Source organism: Vombatus ursinus, unplaced genomic scaffold (assembly GCF_900497805.2).
Source record: "Vombatus ursinus unplaced genomic scaffold, bare-nosed wombat genome assembly UNPS02014837.1, whole genome shotgun sequence".
Lineage (NCBI taxonomy): Eukaryota > Metazoa > Chordata > Mammalia > Diprotodontia > Vombatidae > Vombatus > Vombatus ursinus.
In genome coordinates this window covers 2,382,559-2,400,427 of record NW_020954615.1, presented here as the reverse complement: position 1 = coordinate 2,400,427, position 17,869 = coordinate 2,382,559, and the positions used below count along the sequence as shown (strand labels likewise).

The 17,869-nt window shown below is 47.0% G+C and overlaps 1 protein-coding gene across 3 annotated transcripts in view; it reads left to right on the top strand.

The window, feature by feature from the left end:
* The window catches only part of SFXN5 (sideroflexin 5), a 206,060-nt gene that overhangs the window by 9,737 nt on the left and 178,454 nt on the right, over positions 1-17,869 (top strand). For 2 of the 3 annotated variants that reach the window (XM_027840006.1, XM_027840007.1), the window contains exon 2: positions 13,704-13,772. In XM_027840006.1, coding sequence (XP_027695807.1) covers positions 13,704-13,772 — 69 coding nt within the window. Of the gene's footprint in view, positions 1-13,703; positions 13,773-17,869 lie in introns of those variants that run through there. The other variant, XM_027840008.1, reaches the window with a different exon arrangement.

The following is a 17,869-nucleotide window of genomic DNA, read 5'->3' as shown; positions in this document are numbered from 1 at the left end:
TTTGGGGAAAATTCTTTCACAGCAGCAAATTAGTAACTCTAACGTAATTTATAGTAATTATATCAGTAAACAAAGGTCCGAACGCATTAAAAACTAATAATTATATAAACAATTACAGAAAAAGTCCCTCATAAATGACAACGTTCATGGTTAAAAAAAAAAAAACCAGGCACTAGATTTGAAGGATTTTTCTTTAGCATTGATGGAACGTGTTCTTTTAAACCAAGATCTACTTATATCTATACATATAATAGAGGAGTAATAATTTTCCCACCAAGAATGGAGGCAAAGCAGGATTGTTTACTCTCACTCTTCCTTTGAATCATAATTTTGGAAATGCTATAGGGTTGTCAAGCAAAAGAAGTGAAGGTAGTAAGCAGTAGAGAGTTTAAATTTCTCTGCTCGCAGATGACACGGTTGCCTGTTTGAAAAACACCAGAGCCTCCACAAAAATGCTAACTAGGATACTGAATGGTCCCAGCAAGCGTGCAGACAATGCCCTTAGAGTCACTATTCACTGGGAGCAGTTTGGCATCTTGGAAGGAGGGTCACTTCTCGGGAAGCGTGGTCACTTTAGGGCAGCATTTAGAGCCGGGTTCTCACTCTGGGGTCTATGCATAGATTTCAGGGAGTCTGGTGGAGAAGTTAGATCTTTATCTCCACTCACCTCTAACAGAAATTTAGCATTTCCCTCAATTACTTGAAAACATCACTCTGAGAAGGGAGCCATAGGCTTTGTCAGACTGCCCCCAAAGGGGCCCAGGACACACCAAAAGGTGAAGATTTCTGAATTTAGAGGAAAAAGCTGGATGGGTTAGAGATTGAGTGACTGAGAGCTCTGAGGAGTAGCCTGGCTTCAAATCCCAGCTCTGTTCCTTACTATCTTGGGCAAATCACTCAGCTCTCTGGGCCTCAGTTTTTCATCTGTAAAGTGAGGGGGTTGGCCTAATTGGCCCCTGAGTCCCTTCCAGCTCTGAATCGATGATCCTATGACCGCAACGCCCAAATTTGAAGAGCATAGTCCTGGATTAGGTGCTGGGGGAAGTTTAGGAGAGAGCCCTGAGTCCTTTCTGATGAAAGGAAGCACAGGTTTGTCCTTGAGAATCCCTTAGTGTGAAAAGCGTTTGTTGTTGTGGTTGTTTTTTCCCTGCATCTGTGATCTCAGCTGCTACCCAGTATGGAAACTCCATTCACCAATACAGCTTAGCAATTCATCTGTAAAGCAGAGTCTTAGAATATTGCTTAGTGCCGCTGAAAGGTTAACTAGTAATGCACGCTGGTGTGAGTCAGAGGCAGGAGTTGAACTTGCCTGGGACTTCCTGTCTCCAAGGCCATCCCTTTCCCCATTACATTGCTCTGCTCTTCCTGATAAAGGAATGAAATGTCTGCATGAATAAAGCTGTGCTCAGAACCCCACGTCGAGGCTTGGCCGTCAGACAGTTTTACCTACCTGGAGTGTTGTCATATTTGTTGTAATGTTAGATTGTAAGGGCCCGGACTGTCTTTTGTCTCTTTTTGTACCACTAGCACTTAGCACAGTGCCTGGCACATAGCAGGTCCTTAATGTTTATTGACTGACTGGTCTCCCCTGTGTTTCCTGGCTCTACCCTTTCTCTTCTTCAAACTCCCTGGGGAGAACTGTGTCCTGTGCTGCTTTGCCCAGCTGCCTCCAATTTTTCAAGCTGTAATGGCTTCTGAGGAAGGGGAAAGCTGTCTCACGACTTCTCCCCTGCCCTTCTGTCCCTGAAGCAAACACATGCCTCTTGAGGTTTCCTTGGGCGTTTTGGTGCCAGCCACAACAGGGAAATAGACAGGAGGAAAAGTAACAGACAGGAGGAAGGTTGTCGAGTGAGTGTGCAGGATTCTCCCTGCAGGAGCTGTGTCCTGCTTTGCGCGTCGTGGTTCTTTCTTGCCTCTTTCCCAGGCTTTTCCTTTTGGAGGCCAGTCCTTCCCCTTAGCAGGTCTCTTATCTCTGGGGGGAGGGGGTTACTGCTGCTGGATCTCCTTCTCTTTGTAATAGAATCCTCCATTCTGGAGCCTGCCCTATGCTGCCTCTGACCACAGCAGGGGGAAGCCAGGGGTGTAGACACTCAGTTAATGATGCTAGGGCCTTCTGCTGCCCACAGGATTGAAGTCAGGTGTACCCACATCTCAGAGGGAGAGATGTCCAGGCCCAGCATCTGTTCCACAGCTACCTTCCATCTTCAATCAATCAATTATTTATTAAGCACCTACTGTGCACAGACAGCTAGGTGGGGCAATGGATATTGTGCAGGGCTTGGAGTCAGGAAGACCTGAGTGCAAATCCAAACTCAGGAACTTCCTAGCTGGGTAACCTTGGGCAAGTCACTTACTCTCTGTTTGCCACTAGAGAAGGAAATGGCAAACCACCCACGTATCTTTGCCAAGAAAATCCCTTAGACAGAGTTCCACAGGGTCACAAAGAGTTGAAAGTGACTGAACAACAGTCACGCACCAGGCACTCTGCTAAGAGCTGGGGAAAATAGTGCCTGCCTTCAAGGAGCTCCCATTCTAATGGGCAAGACCTCATGTAAACAACTAGGTTCAAAAAAGATAGATACAAAGTAGCTAGAAGGTAATTTCAGAGGGGAAGGAAATAGCAGCTGGGAGGAGCAGGAAAGGCGTGCTGAAGAAGGTGGGATTTAAGTGAGAGTAGAAGGAAGCCGGGGAAACTGAGGCAGAAGAGGGGAAGGAGAGCATTCCAGGCATGAGGGACAGCAAGAAGACCTGGAGATCTATGGGAGCGGAGTATCAATTTCAAGGAGATGAGAGCAGGCTGTTGTACAACTAAGAAGGGAGGAAAAGTCCTGGAGGGTTTGACGTTTGATCCTGGAAGTGAAAGGGCATTCCTGGAGTTTACAGAGAGGGGGGACATAGTCAGACCTGAACATTAGGAAAGTCACTTTGGTGTCAGGAGGATGGATTGGAGTGGAGCAAGACTGGAGGGGGGCCACAGACCAGAAGTCTAAGCAGGAGGTGAAGAGGCTCAGTAAATTGTGGTGCCTGATGAGTCGGAGTAGAGGTGATCACTGGAACCTTGGGAGCTGATGAGATCACCGAGGGGGACGTCCATGAGGAGGGGGCATGACGTGGAGGAGGAGCTAGCAAAGGAGACCGGCTGATGGAGAATCCAGAGAGAGCAGGGTCATGAGAACCTTAAGGGGAAGAGTCCAGGAGGAGAGGGTAGGCAACAGTGACAAATGCTGGGGAGAGGTCATTAAGGATGAGGACTGAGGCCATTAGATTTTGCAGTTAAGAGATCAATGAACCTGTGAACCTAGAAGTAATTAGATGGAGTGCTTGGAGTTAAGAAGACCTGAGTTCAAATCCTGCCTCAGTACTTAGCTGTGTGACCCTGGGCAAGTCACTTAACCTTAGCCTCAGGTGCCTCATTTGTAACTGGAAGTAATAGCACCTTCCTCTCAGGATGGTTGTAAAGATCGGATGAGATATTATTTCTAAAATGCTTTGCAAACCTTGAGGTGCTGTATAAATGCTAGCTATTAACAGTCTTATATCTGGAAGTGTGTGTCTTTGAGGGGATACTAGATATCGCTCCATACCGGGCCAGGAAGTAGGGCCATTACCTCTTTGGCCAGCCTTTGGTCATGGGCCAGTCTTCCGTACTTGAGAGAGAACCAGAAGGGAGGAGGAGGTAAGGTGAGAGAAAACTCTTGTTTTCTTTCCCATTATGGTGGTAATTGTGGGCACTGTTTTCTATGCCCTGTTAGCTTGGCTATGTAGCAGTTCATGTAAGTTTTAAGTTTACCTCATCTTCACAGTCACTATTTCTTATGGCATGCTTATATTTATCAATGTTCTTTCTTTTTTAAAAAAATAAATTTTTATTGACAACCTTTGGTTTTATATCAACTATATCTCCCAATATATTTCAGTGTATTTCATTTCCCAATGTATCTTCAACGTAGCTCATGAGATATGACTCCCAATGCATCTCATTTCCCAGTGTCTCAGTGTACCTCAAAGATACATCTCCCAGTGTATCTCATTTCCCAGTGAGTGTATCTCCTTTATAACAAGAAATGAAAAAACAAAAACAGTTCAGCCAAACTAATCAACACATTGAAAAAGTCTGACATGTGCCGTCGTTCCCCCCCCCAGCAGTAACCCCCTCCCCCCAGAGATAAGAGACCAGAGAGGCACCCTGCTGGGCAGGCACCTTCTCCCTTCCCTTTGTTAGGGCCAGGTGGGACCATGTTTTCTCACAGCATTGGGTTTCCAGTGGCTTGTTCTGTTTCTGTTGAGCCAGGGTGGGCATGGATTGCTTTCCTGGTTCTACTTCCGTCACTTGGTATCAGTTCATGTAAGTCTTCCCAGGCTCTCAATGTTCTTTCAATAATGGAATCCTTGGTTTTCTTGGACCCCTAGGATGAGTTCCCATCTCACTCCTCTGCTTAGAGTGAAGGTCTTCAGGTTGGGATCTAATAAGCGCTTAGTAAATGCTTGTTGACTGACTGCCTGATGGGACATTTCAGGGAGGTTGCCTCTCTAGGCATCCCAGAAGGCTCTGGGGAAACCCAGGTGATTGACTGAGGCAGGAAGTGATTGCTTCAGTCCAGAGAGCCAGCCTGGAGCGCCTCTCTGAGTATCTTCCCAGAAGGCTTTAGGTTACTATGCTTTGGTTTAGCTTATGTAACTCGTGTTAGTTTGGGGAATTCAGCAGCTGCAGAGTGTGTTTCTGGGTGTGAGCACAGTGGTATTCGTCCAAGCACCGAGGTGTGGGTATGCACACCTGCATGAGCATCAAAGCGGCCGTACGTACGTGCAAAGAGGTGTTTTTCTCCAGCATTACGGCCGTGGGGTGATCGTCTACAGCTGCTGGCGGAGCCACTGACGGTACTAGATTTGGCTAATTGCAGGGCTGGGTGCTGGGCTGGGGGTGGGGCCGCAGCACTCTGTCCCCATCCTGATGGCGCTCGCACAAGGCCCCTTTAGTTGCTCTGTGGCTCATTCATGCACAGCTGCGAGCAGCATCATCAGGAGGGATGAAAGCAGGCAGCCTCCCAGAATGAGCTGGCGTGGAGAGTGCAGGTAATGAGTCAGCAGCCCCACGTCCTCGTTTTCTCCTCAGTGTGCTCTGGTCCAGTGTTGGTCACCCCGTGTTAGGCTGAGATGGACTTCTTTTACCAGAGAAGAACAGGAAGCTTAAAGCCGTGGCCTGGAGTCTTTGGGATCATCCCCAACTCTTCTCCCACAATTCCCATGTTCAGTTACCTTCTGTATCTAATCAATTGTACCTCCACAGTTCATCTCCTCTTTACTCACCGAGCTTCCACCCAGCTAAACAACCTCCTGGTCTTTCTCCCTGCTCCCAGTCTCTCCCTGGGCCAATCTGTCCTCTGCACAGCTGCCTAATAGATATTCCTGAAATACAGGTCTGACCAAGTCATTCGCCTGCTCAAGAATCTTCCATGGCTCCTTTTTACCTCTGGGATCCAATATTAACTCTGTGTTTGGACTTTGAAGCCTTTTGTAATCTGGTTCCAGCCTACCCTCACAAGCTTATTTCACATGACTTCACCTCACATCCTCTGTGACACGCCTCCCTTTGCCTGGAATGCATTCTTTCCTTCTCTCTCCCTCTTAGAATCTCTAGCTTCCTCCAAGTTTCAGCTCAAGGGTCGCCTGTGCTGGGACCGTCCTAGTCCTCTCCATTCCTCCCACACAAAATCACTTTGTACTTACTTTGTTCGTATTTTGTATTGGCTTGTCTCCATAGGTTTTCATCTGGCTCATAAGAGTGTAAGCTTTATGAGGGCAGTAACTATGTCACGTCTGTATTTGAATCCCCGTGGCCTAGCAAAATGCCCGGAACATAGTAGGCTCTTGACAAATGAATGCTTGGTGATTGGTCCATTTGATACCTTCATACAGTAGGCACTTTTTAAGCACCTACAGTGTGTCCAGCATGAGCTGTAACAATAAAAAAAAGTCAGATAGCTGCTGCCCTCAAGGAGCTTACATTCTACTACAAATGAATGTGCCCCTGGCAGGATCCCCTACCCCCACCATGTGGAGGTCTGGAGCTTCCTACTGGCTACTGGCTGGTCTGTCTGTCCCTGGGAGCATGGATGTGTTGCATTCTTGGATTTTCCAGGCCCAGAGGGATCTCCCTGGATTGGGAAAACAGCCTTATAGATAACTACAAAGCATGGCGTTTAATTGATCAAGTCTAAACTTCTCAGCTATTCATTCCTTTGAGATCTGGTAAAAATCTGGGCCAACTTTAGCTGTCCAGTCCTATCTCCCCTGCCTTCCTAATTCACATCCCTGTCTTACATCTCACTGTATCTACTGACTTCTTCCTTGGGGCCTATAAATATAATCATATCTCTTCCACTTAAAAAAAAAAAACCTTTCACTAGACCTTGCTGCCATCCCTTGAAGCCATTCTCTGGCTAGTCTGTCCTCTATCTCTTCTCTCTTCCACAGTCCATTTAGAAAGAATAACCTAAATTCCCAGGCTCCAATTCCTCACCACCCACACGCTTAATCTCTGGCAATCTATTCAACCATTGATTGTCAGGTGACCTTGGGCTAATAACCTGACCTCTCTGAACTTTAGTTTCTTCATCTGTAGAAGGAGATTGGACAAACTGGTCTCTGAGGGCCCTCCTAGTTTTCTCTCTTGATCCTATGTGATCTGACCTCACCATTGAAACTTGATCTCTTGAAGGTTACCAATGAATTCTTCCTTAATTGATGGCCTATTCTTAGTTTTCTGCAGCATTTTCAAACTGTGGATCCTCTCCCCCACCTCTGGGATACTCTTTCTGCCTAGGTTCCTGAGACACTGTTCTCTCTTGGCCCTCTTCTCACCTCTCTGACTGGTCTTTCTCAGGCTCATTTACTGAATCCTCATCTGTCTCCTGTCTTCCGAGAGACAGGGCTTCCCCTAAAGCTTGCCCAGGGCCTCTTCTCTTCTATCTCTGTACCTCTCAATTAAATTGAACCTCCTGCCTTCATAGGTTAGAGGCTGTGTGACATAGAGAATAGATAGGCTGACCTTAGAATCAGGATGGCCTGGGTTTAAGGCCTCCCTCTGACAGATACTGTGTGACCACTTAACTTTCAGTGCCCCCAGGTACCTCTTAGCTTAGAATAATTTGTCCCAATGGCCTGAAGGAGGTGCTGTGGAGCAATTAAAGCTTGGTCAGAGATAGAAGACCCAAGGTCATCTGTTGCATCCCAGGTCATCACCAGATGGCTTGACTTTGTCTTGCTATTGGACTTCAATGACTGGAAGAGAGAGTGAGGCTGACGACTTTGGGCAACTCTGCCTCACTTAAATCCAATTCATAGTTAAGTGAAGACACCCCACCCACCCCCACCCCCATCCTGATGTCATTGGTCCTCTTCAGAAACAAAGGACGAACAACAAGGAGATGGATAAAGGCCGCCCACCTGCACAGGTGAAGGGTGTCTCTACAATAGGATTTCCTTCTGCTGGATTTACAAATCCAGGCCAAAGAGAAATGAACCAGAAATGGGAATATGAAGCCAAAAAATGAAACTGTTTCTGTCCTCAGGTAGCTAACGTCGCTTTGGAAGACTCTGTCGTTGACCAATCCAATGATTGCTTCTGTGCCTATGCCTGTCAGGTCTGTCTGTCCAGCCTTACCCTCCCTCCTCGGTTCTGGTCCTGCTTCCCATATGCACCTGGAGTCTCTCAAACTCAACATAGCTAGAATAGAACTTGTAATCTCCCCCCAGCAGCCCATCCTACCTTCAAACTTTTCTGGTTCTATTGAGGGCACTCCTGTCCTTTCCTTTGTAACTGACGAGAGATGTTGTCAGAAATTGAGGTTCCCTTCATCTTTTGCTTCCTGGGGGGACATACTCGAGGAGCATTTACTGCACAAAAGGAGTGACTTTGAAGGAAGGGCAGGTGAGAGCAGAACCCATTCCAGGAATATTGAGACAACATCAAAATTGATGGGACGCAGCTAAAGTGGTACTTAGGGGAAAATCTGATCTCTGCTTGCTAACATCAATAAAATAGAGAAAGAACAGATCAGTGAATTGGGCTTGCAACTACAAAAATGAGAAAAAGAACAAATTAAAAATTCCCAGTTAAATACCAAATTGGAAATCCTGAAAATCAAAGGAGAGATTAATAAAATTGAAAGTAAGAAAATCATTGAACTAGTAAAGGCAAAAGGAGTAAGAGCTGGGGCTAGGGTAGCCCAGAGTCTGGGGAAAGGAAAAGTACGGCAAGATAGATTGGAAGGAGCTGGGGGGTGGGGCTTGAATGTCAGGATCAGGGGGTTATTCAGTAGGTCATGACCCAAATTTTGGCAAAGTCTCCATCCGCTCTCCATCCTTTCCCATCGCTGGATCTCCAGTGTCCCCCCACACGCAGCCAACACTGTGGGTTGAACACCCCTGTCTCCTCCAGCTCCATCCAGGCCAGTTCCCCAGACAGCCTCCCTTCCCTTCATCACTGCTGCCCTCGGCTCCCCAACACCCCCTCAGCTGCTCACCTCTGCCGCTTCCTTCTCTTGCACCTGCTGCAGGTGAAGAACCTAGAGACAGGTTGGCAAAGCCCCTTGCCTCAGTGTTTTGTTTATAGACTTGGAAATCAGTGCGAGTTAAAAGTCTATTTTCATCAGCTCCTGTGATTAGGAAGGGCCTTGAGGGGCTAGTGCTCCCGTTGCTCTTCGAACCTTGAGACAGAGCCGAGCTCTGGCAGGCTGTGACTTCCTTACCCCTACATGCCGACCCCCCCAGAATGTCATTGTAGGGGACGTTGAGGAAGGACCAGGCACAGTTTCTGCCAAGAAATCTACTCTTTCAGTAGGGAGCAACCCATCGGTGAGCCACCATTTGTAAGCACCTTCTACGTCAGACACCGTGTTAGGTGCTGGAGATAAGGGGGTTAATGGGGTAGGGACTGGGCCTGTGGTTTTCATTGGCATGATGTTCTAGAGAGAAGCCCCCTTTGCCAACGCAGACTGGCACCTTCGAGTGTAATTTCGAGTCTTTCAAAGCTGCCTAGAACACCGAGAGAGAGGCTGAGCGACTCGTTCTGAATCACAACCAGGGGACACAGGGAATAGAGCGCTAGACTTGGCTTCAGGAAGACGGTGGAAGAGTCGCTCAGCCTCAGTTTCCTCCTCTATAAAATGGGAATAATAATAGTGCCTGCCTCATGTTGAGTCATTTTTCAGTCATGTGTGACTCTCCGTGACCCCATCTGGAGTTTTCTTGGCAAAGATCCTGGAGTACTTTGCCGTTCCTTCTCCAACTTGTTTTATGGATGAGGAAACTGAGGCAAACAGGGTGAAGTGACTTGGCCAGGGTCACGCAGGTAGTAAGTTTCTGAGGCCGTATTTGAACCCAGGAAGATGCCTCTTCCTGACTCCAGGCCCAGTGCTGTAGCAACCGTGCCACCCAGCTGCTCATCTACCTCATAACAGCTAACGTTTAGACAATGCTTACCATGTGCCAGGCACTGTGCTAAGTGCTCAGTTATCTTATTTGATCCTTTCCACCACCCTGGGAGGGAGGTACTGCGATTATCCCCATTTTACGGATGAGGAAGCTGAGGCAAACAGAGGTTAAGTGATTTGCTCAGGGTCACCCTGCTAGTAAGTGTCTTAGGCCAGATTTAAACCTCAAGTCTTCCTAACTTCAGGCCTGATGCTTTATCCACTGTGTCATGAGAATTGGATGAGATGATATGTATAAAGAAAGCACTCTATAAACCTTAAATCAATCCCTCTCTCTTTCTCTCCCCCCACATATGTGTGCGTGTGTATATGTGTGTGTAAACCTCCCCTCACCCCCCCACACAGATACATAAAGTACATACAGAGTAATTTCAGTGGGCAGGGAGGGATCCAGAAAGGCCTCTTGTAGGAGGCCGCACAGGCAGAGCTTTGAAGGAGGCCAGGGATTCTGAGAGTCACAAGAGGCTCAGCCTGTGCAAAGGTGAGCGGGTAGGAGATGGAAGGTCCTGTGTTTGAGGCAAGCAGGCGAGTTTGGCTCAATCGAGCAGGTGAAGCCTGCTGCTGAGAAGGGAGGAAAGAGGAAAAGGGGAGATGGATCGGGGCAGGGGTGGGGGGTGGAGTTTGCAGGGGGCAGAACAGGAGGGCTTTCAATTAGGAGGCAGCCAGACATATAAAAGGATTCCCAAGAGTCCTGAGGCCAAGCAGAGCCAAAGACTGAAGAGGTGAGAGCCCACCCTGGAGGCCCTTCCCTGGACTCGATGGGCTCCTGGGAAGTCCAGCAGCAGAGTTTCTCTTTCCTTTGTCCCTTCCTTTCCCATTCCCTTCCCCCCATCTTCTTCTCCCCCTTTTCATCTTCCCCCTTTCTTTATCTGCTTGTCCTTAGCCCAGAGCCTGGCACATCACAGACCTTTAACAAATGCTTGCTAACTGACCATCTGATTGATTTCCTTCCTTTCTTTCCTTCTGATTTGTTTTCTTCCTCGAGACTATCATTTGGGAGCTGGGCTTGTGTAGACATAAACGCTGGAAATGAAGACTCAGAAGTCCTTTCTAATACCTTTGCCCATTGGGTCCTCTCCCTTCTTTGTTCCCCAGGGCCCCTTGCCTGAATTGGATCTAGGGGATGGCAGGGGCCTGCTTTCTAGATTTAGAGCTGGAAGGGACCTTTGAGGCCCAGGGAGGCTAAGGGATTTGTTCAAGGTCGCACAGGTTGTAAGTGTCTCAGAGAGGATTTGAACTCAGGTTTTTCTGACCCCCAAGTCCAATGCCACTGGTTTGACCTTTTGGTGAAAACCTCTGGTCCTGTCCCAGAACTCAGAAATTCGTCTTTCCTGATTGGGCAAAGGTCTAGTTGAGATTTGAAAATGTATAAAGTGCCCTCTTTGAGGCTTAGTTTTTTTTTTTCCTTTGTGTCTTTAATACCAAACACAATTTTTGGGGGGAGAGTTTGGGTCTATGATTTCTTCACTGTAGATAATCCCCAATGTGCAAACTCTATCCACTGTGGCAGATTGTTGGTAATTTCTAGGCTTAGAAAGTTGCCTGGGACCTTGTCCAGGGTCATGCAATTAATATTTGTCAGAACTTGAATTTGTCTTTCTGGTTCTAAGACCAGGCCTCTGTTCCCCACACTGTGATGGCTTTTGCCTTGCAAAGACTGGGTATTCAATCAGCATCGATCAAATTGAAAGATAAAAGAGCCTTGGCCAGAACACTCTGTGACTGGAGGTATTTTAAGCTGAGTGTGGCTGACTGTGGGTAACTGAGGAGGCTCCTGTTTCCCATGGGAGTTGGACTAAATGCCTTCCAAGGACCTGGCACTGACGTGTGCCATCCGGTCAGAGCCAAGGTTCTTTCTGCTGCACCCCGAGGGATGAGAGGTCTGCTTGTTGCACAGGGAAAATTGGACTCCTTTTTCTCACCAGTTAAATACTTATTCAGTGCTTAAAACCTAAATTCATCCACTTTTTTAAACACCCACTATGGGCTGGGTAACATAGTATAGCCAGGAAGACCTGGGTTCAAGTGTGACACATCGTGACTGTGTGACTGTGGGCACTCACCTGCATTGGTGGAGGGAGTTTCCTTTTCTGGGATTTCCCTCTAGCAAATCAAATCCCAGGACCGATCCCTGTGCCTATGTGGCAGTTGCTGTGCTGACAGCCTGGGCTCACAGACTAAAGCAGAACAGCCCCTGCCTCTGAGGAGTGTCCGTGTCGGTGGACTGGCAGATGCCTGGTACAGAACACAAGTGCTGCTGGACCTTGGCTTTGGGGGGTTCCTCATTGGCATCCGACAGGATTGGCTTGGCCGTACCTGCCTCTGGGAGGTCCGGGTAGCTGGTAGAGTGTCGGATCTGTATTCTGAGAAGTCCAGGTTCAGAACCCTTCCTCTGCTGCTGACCCTGATCCCAGCCCCCTTCACACTCTAGCCTCCGCTGACCCTAATGTCCACTGCAGCTGGGTGCCTTGGAATGAGTGGGTCTGATGTGCTTGGGCAGTGCACCACGAGGAGTCCAGCCCGACCTGAGTGGAGGGAGGAGACAATGGGGAGGTACTGGGAGATAAGACTGGAGAGGTCAGCGCCTTTGGGTGTCTGGGAGCATGGGAGTGACAGAAGGAACTGGGCATAAAGGAAGGATAGGGCTGCCCATGCCTTCCTCCTTAGAATTTCAGTGTTTTAGAGCCCAGGAGCCCAGGGCTGTTGCCAGGGCCATAGTGTGGAAGGGGAAGGAAAGGCTGGGAAACTAGAGCTGGGGAGAGGCGGTGGGATCTCCGAGGCCACTGCTCTCCTTTTTGCCTTTCCTCTTTGGCCCTCCTTTTTTCCCCTCCCCACTGACGCAGAAACAGACAGACCCACCCAGAGACCCCTGGGGGCTTATCACAGTACCTGGCACATAGGAAGGGCTTCATTGTTAACTTGATTCAATGCTGATGGTGTTCAGTGTGTATCGAACACCCAAGGGCTGGGGCTCTGACTGTTCAGAGTGGAAGAGGGGGAGAACAGTGAGTCTTTGGCAGGTGTTCTCAAAGGTGGTCGCCTGACCTCCAGAGATGCTGCCATCCCTTCTTCCCACTAGCATGAGAGGAAGTTCAGTGTAGGACTTTAGAGTGGGCTGAGGCTCACATATGGATATACAGCCTCAGCAGGTGGAAACCGAGGCAGACGCTCTCTCTAGGGAATTTGGATCTCCCTTTCCCCCAAAGGGGAAAGGTACCTGGGGAACACAAAGGCCAGTTCTCGAGATCCAATCCCCCTTTTCCCTAAAGGGAAGAAAACCAGAGGAAGATGATGCCTGTGAAATTAAAGAAAGTTTTTATTAAGCAGGCAACTAAAACATGTGAAAGGGAACAGTTAGCTTAATTTGAACAGCATACATACATACTATGTATGTATGTATGTATGTATAGAAATACACACATACACTTTTGAAACAAAGGAAAGCAGGGAATTGGGGAGAAAGGCAGGAACTGCAGGTCTTAGAAAGGAATGAGGCAGGGAGCCCCATTCCCAAAGGGCGGGGGAGATCCAGGAAACAGGGGGTGTGAGGAATTCCAGGTGTCAGAGCTATGGCCTTTTGATACACAAATCAGAAGACATTCTTGGTGATAAGCAAACCTGACAGCCCAAGGCTTGAGCATAAACAATAAGATAAGGGGGTGCCTCCAAAAACCATAAAACAAGGTGTGTCCAAGCGCCCCATAAACAACAGTTAGGGGAGTCTCTGAAGGTAAAGGTGCTCCCGGAAGGTCCATAAGCCATCAAATGGCTCAGAGTCTGCTTCAAAGCTGGTATGAGCTTAATTGGCTTCAGAGTTGCTGATTCTGCACATCCAGCTGGGTTTGTTCTCGGTCACTGCAGAGGATTGTTGGAATGTCAAACCACTCTGTGTCTTAGTTAATACAGCCAGTCCTCATACAGTTCTCTTAGGTTACCTGGATAATTGGGGAGCTCAAGCAAATCGAGGTAGTTAGTATACTCATTTACAAATTCACTTGTACACGGGCTACAAAAATGACCCAAACTCCATGAGCCATCCCCCAATAAGTGAGAGGGCATGGTTTTGGTGAGTTAGATGTCCTAGAGGTCATTGTCTGACGCTAAATGTGGATGGGATTTTGGTTGTTTTTTGTTTTTGTTTCTGTTTTTTGGAATTATCCAGGGAGTAGTCATTTTAATCTCTTTCCATTTTTCCTTTCTTCCCTACAGACTTCCTTTTATGGCCGGTTCCGGCATTTCCTGGACATCATTGATCCCCGTACTCTCTTTGTCACTGAGGTAGGTGGTTGGCTCTTTTCCCAGAAAGGTACCCCTCAGTGACCCCTTCTCTCCCAGAGGAGTCCTGGACCAGCAGGCATCATTTCTCTGTCTCTGGGCAGAACCTTGCCTTTCCATCCCCCAGAAATGATCCAACCTGATTTCTGCTTTTTCTCCTGCTTATGCAGTATGGATATAAACATTTTGCCTTTTTTTTTTTCCTGTGTGTTTGAGAAGTATTATCATCCAGGAGCCTTGGCTTTGGGGGGAGGGAGATGGTTGTGTAGCTGCAGGGAGAGAGATCCATCGATGGACAACTCAGGTATTGCATGAGGACTTTCTTAATGTTGAGATATGGAGGATGGTTTCCAGTATATTGGATAAATCTTTCGTGGAAAATTTATGGGAGGAACTGGACAAGGGTCAGACAGGATTATAAAGCATTGGTAGATTATGATCTATACCAATGGAAGGACTTAATTAGGGCCATTCGTGGCAGCAATTAGAATGAGGGGGCTCTGGAGAAATCTGAAATAAAGAGAATTGATCAATTTCAGTTCCTTCATTTGGCTGCAAATGCCTTTCCAGGTCCTGTACTCTACACTCAAGAGTTATGTGTTCAGTGGAGATTTATCAAAGCAGAGTCTTGGCAGCTGTTTGCAGCAGGATGCATCCAGATTGGGGTGATGGCATGTCAGCTTCCCCCAGAGGAAGATGGTACAGCAGCTTCCAGAACAGTTTCTCATGTTTCCCTCTTTAAGAAAACTCCCATCTCTGACCTATACTAAGGGCACACCCTTCTTTATGGGGGTTCCGGGATAGGAATTGGATTATAAGATCCTCGAGCTGGAGTTAGAAGGAGTTTCAGCTCTCTAGTCCAACCTGTTCATTTTACAGATGAGGAAACTGAGGCCTGGAGTGGCCCAAAGTCACACAAGTGGGAAGCGCTAGAGATGGTCCTCTTTCCACATTAGCGTGTTGCCTCAAATTCCAGACCTTCGCTTCAGGGTTGAGTACAGTCGTTGGGGATGAGAGGATAGAAGTGAGACATTTTTGAATTTCCTGAAGACTGGTTAACAAGAGTGATTTGAGGTGGTCTCATCAGATGTCAGTCATCTGGCAAATCCTGGGAGAACGGCCATGGATGGCTTTCCCAAGTGTGAATCAAAGCCCTCATTGAAGTGTTTAGGGTTTTTTCCCTTGGGAGTCTATATGTGAAATGCTAATCCAGAGTCCATGGAGAAAGGGAAGGAACTACCCCATACGGAAACATCCTAACACAGGAGAAAGGCCCTGCTTATACAGTAAATAAACCCAGTATTGTATAAATATGTACGATGCGTAAGTGTGTATGTGCATGTAGATTTTCTGTAGCAAGAGACACAGTGCAGAGGGAGGGTGGGCCTCAGAGTCAGGAAGACCCAGGGTCAAGTCCTACCTGTGACTCCTCTTAACCATGTGACCCTTAAGGACATGTGGCTTAACTTCGTGTGCCCTGGGCAACTCTATGAGCTGTAGAGAAGGTGCAACCTGGGTGGGTAGAGGTCCAATTGCTACTTCCTTATTCTTGAGCAAACAGTTTTAATTCATTTACATTCCTAGAGGGAACAAAGCTAACTATTGCAGTTGCAAAATTTAAGAAGCAAATATCCTTAGACACACAATAAGAAGCTGCAGAGCCAGACATTACTGGGAGCATTGCAGAAATGAAAGTTTTGTTGACTTCCCTGCAGGGAGGACCCACACTATTAATCCTGTTGTTAAGAAGAGAAGGAGGGTGGAGTCTGATGGCTGTAGTCTGTGTTTGACTTACAGGTGTGTAGCAGGTGCGGTGGAAAGAGGGCAAGATTTGGTCTCAGAAGGATTGGGTTTAAATCCCAACTCTGTCCCATCTATGACCTGGGACAAGTCCCTTGACCTCTCTGGGCCTCAGTCTTCTCATCTGTAAAATGACTGGGCTGGGCTAGAGGATCTCTTAGACTTCTTCTAGCTCTGAATCTCTGAGCCTCTGTGCCTTTGAAGCAATATCTTAGAGCATAGTTTTGAGGGAATGATATACAGGCCTTTAGAAAAGAAGATGCTGGGAGACAGGGCCAAGATGGTGGCATAAAGGCAGGGACTTACCCGAGCTCTCTCAAGTTCCTCCCTAATCAACTGCAAAATAGCGCCTCACGCAACATTCTGGAGTGGCAGAACCAGCAAAAGGTTGGGGTGAAACGATTGTACAGCCCAGGAAAACTTGGGCAGGAAAGGTCTGTCTCAGTGGGGTGGCGGTCGGACCTGGAGCCCAGCACAGACCGTGCAGTGCACACCATGCCACGGCATGCCGAAGGCCTCAGAGGCAGTTCATCAGCAGCAGCAGCAGCTCTAGAAGCTCTCAGTCCACAAGTGGTAGGAGGGTTGGACAACTAGTCAGAAGGAGGTTACAGGGAACCCTTTGCGGGCACTAGGTGCGGGACTCTGTTGCTTTACCCATATGCAGTTCTGGGTCACAATCCCGGAGCTGAAAGGAACACTAGCTCACTAGCACTTGCAACCAGAAGAGTGCAAGGGCCCTGGTCACTGTTCCAGGGCACAGAAGAATGCTTGTGTTTGCTCACAGGCCAGGAGAACAGTGACTACAGCTCTCCTTAGATCAAAGCATCTTGGATGAACCAAAAACCTGTCGACCCCCAGAGCTAACTCTGGAAATAGTGGCAGGAAAAACCTGAAGCTTGGGACAGTGCCCCCTCCACCCTGGGAACAAAGCCAACTTTAACATAAAGTTTTAAGTCAAGAAATAAGCTGAAAAAATGAGCAAACAACATGAAAAGAACTTGATCATAGAAAGTTACTGTGGTGACAGGGAAGATCAAGATACAAACAACTCAGAAAAAGATAATGAAGTCAAAACAGCTACATGCAAAGCTTCAAAGAAAAAATGTGAATTGGTCACATGTCCAAAAAAGAATTCTTGGAAGAATTTAAAAACTCAAATAAGGGAGATAGGGGAAAATTAGGAACAGAAATGAGAGTGATACAAGAAAATTATGAAAAGAGGGTCAACAGCTTGGTAAAGGAGGCACAAAAAGCTACTGAAGAAAATAACTCCTTAAGAAACAGAATAGGCCAAATGATAAAAACAAAAACAAAAACAGTACAAAAGCAAAAACACAAATCCACTGAAGAGAACTCCTTAAAAAGCAGAATTGTCCAACTGGAAAAAAGAAGTGCAAACATTCATTGAAGAAAAGACCTCCTTAAAAAGTAGAATTGGTGAAATGAAAAAGAAGGTACAAAAGCTCACTGAAGAAAATAATTCCATAAAGATTATAAGTAGGCAAGTAAAGTTAATATCTCCATGAGACATCAAGAAACAAAACAAAATCAAAAGAATGAAAAAATAGAAGAAAATGTGAAATACTTCATTGGAAACACAACTGACCTGGAAAATAGATCTAGGAGAGATAATTTAAGAATTATTGGACTACCTGAAAGCCATGATCAAAGAAAGAGCTTAGATGTCATCTTTCAAGAAATTATCAAGGAAAACTGTCCTGATGTCCTGGAACCAGAGGGTAAAATAGAAATTGAAAGAATCCACTGATTATCTCCTGAAAGAGATCCCAAAATGAAAACTTCCAGGAACATTGTAGCCAAATTCCAGCATTCGTAGGTCAAGTCGGGCAGCTAGGTGGCACAATGCATAGAGCACTGGCCCTGAAGTCAGGAGGACCTGAGGTCAAATCCGGCCTGAGACCAAACACTTGACATTTGCTAGCTGTGTGACCCTGGGCAAGTCACTTAACCTCAATTGCCTAAAAAAAAAAGAGTATAGAAGGAGTAGACAAAGGGCATGGGTGTGAGTCTACTCTGATGGATTGATTTCAAAAGAATAAAATTAAGGGGTGAGGAAGAGGAATGCCCTGGGAGAAAGGAGAAGGAAGAGGCAAAACGGGGTAAATTATCTCATGTAACAGAGGTGTGAAGGGAAGAGCTTTTACACTAGAGGGGAACATGAGGTGGTGGCAGATAATGCTCGGACCTCACTGTCATCAAAATTGGCTCAGAGAGGGGATAACGTGCACGCTTAGTTGGCTATAGGAGAGAGAGAGAGAGGGAGAGAGAGAGAGAGAGAG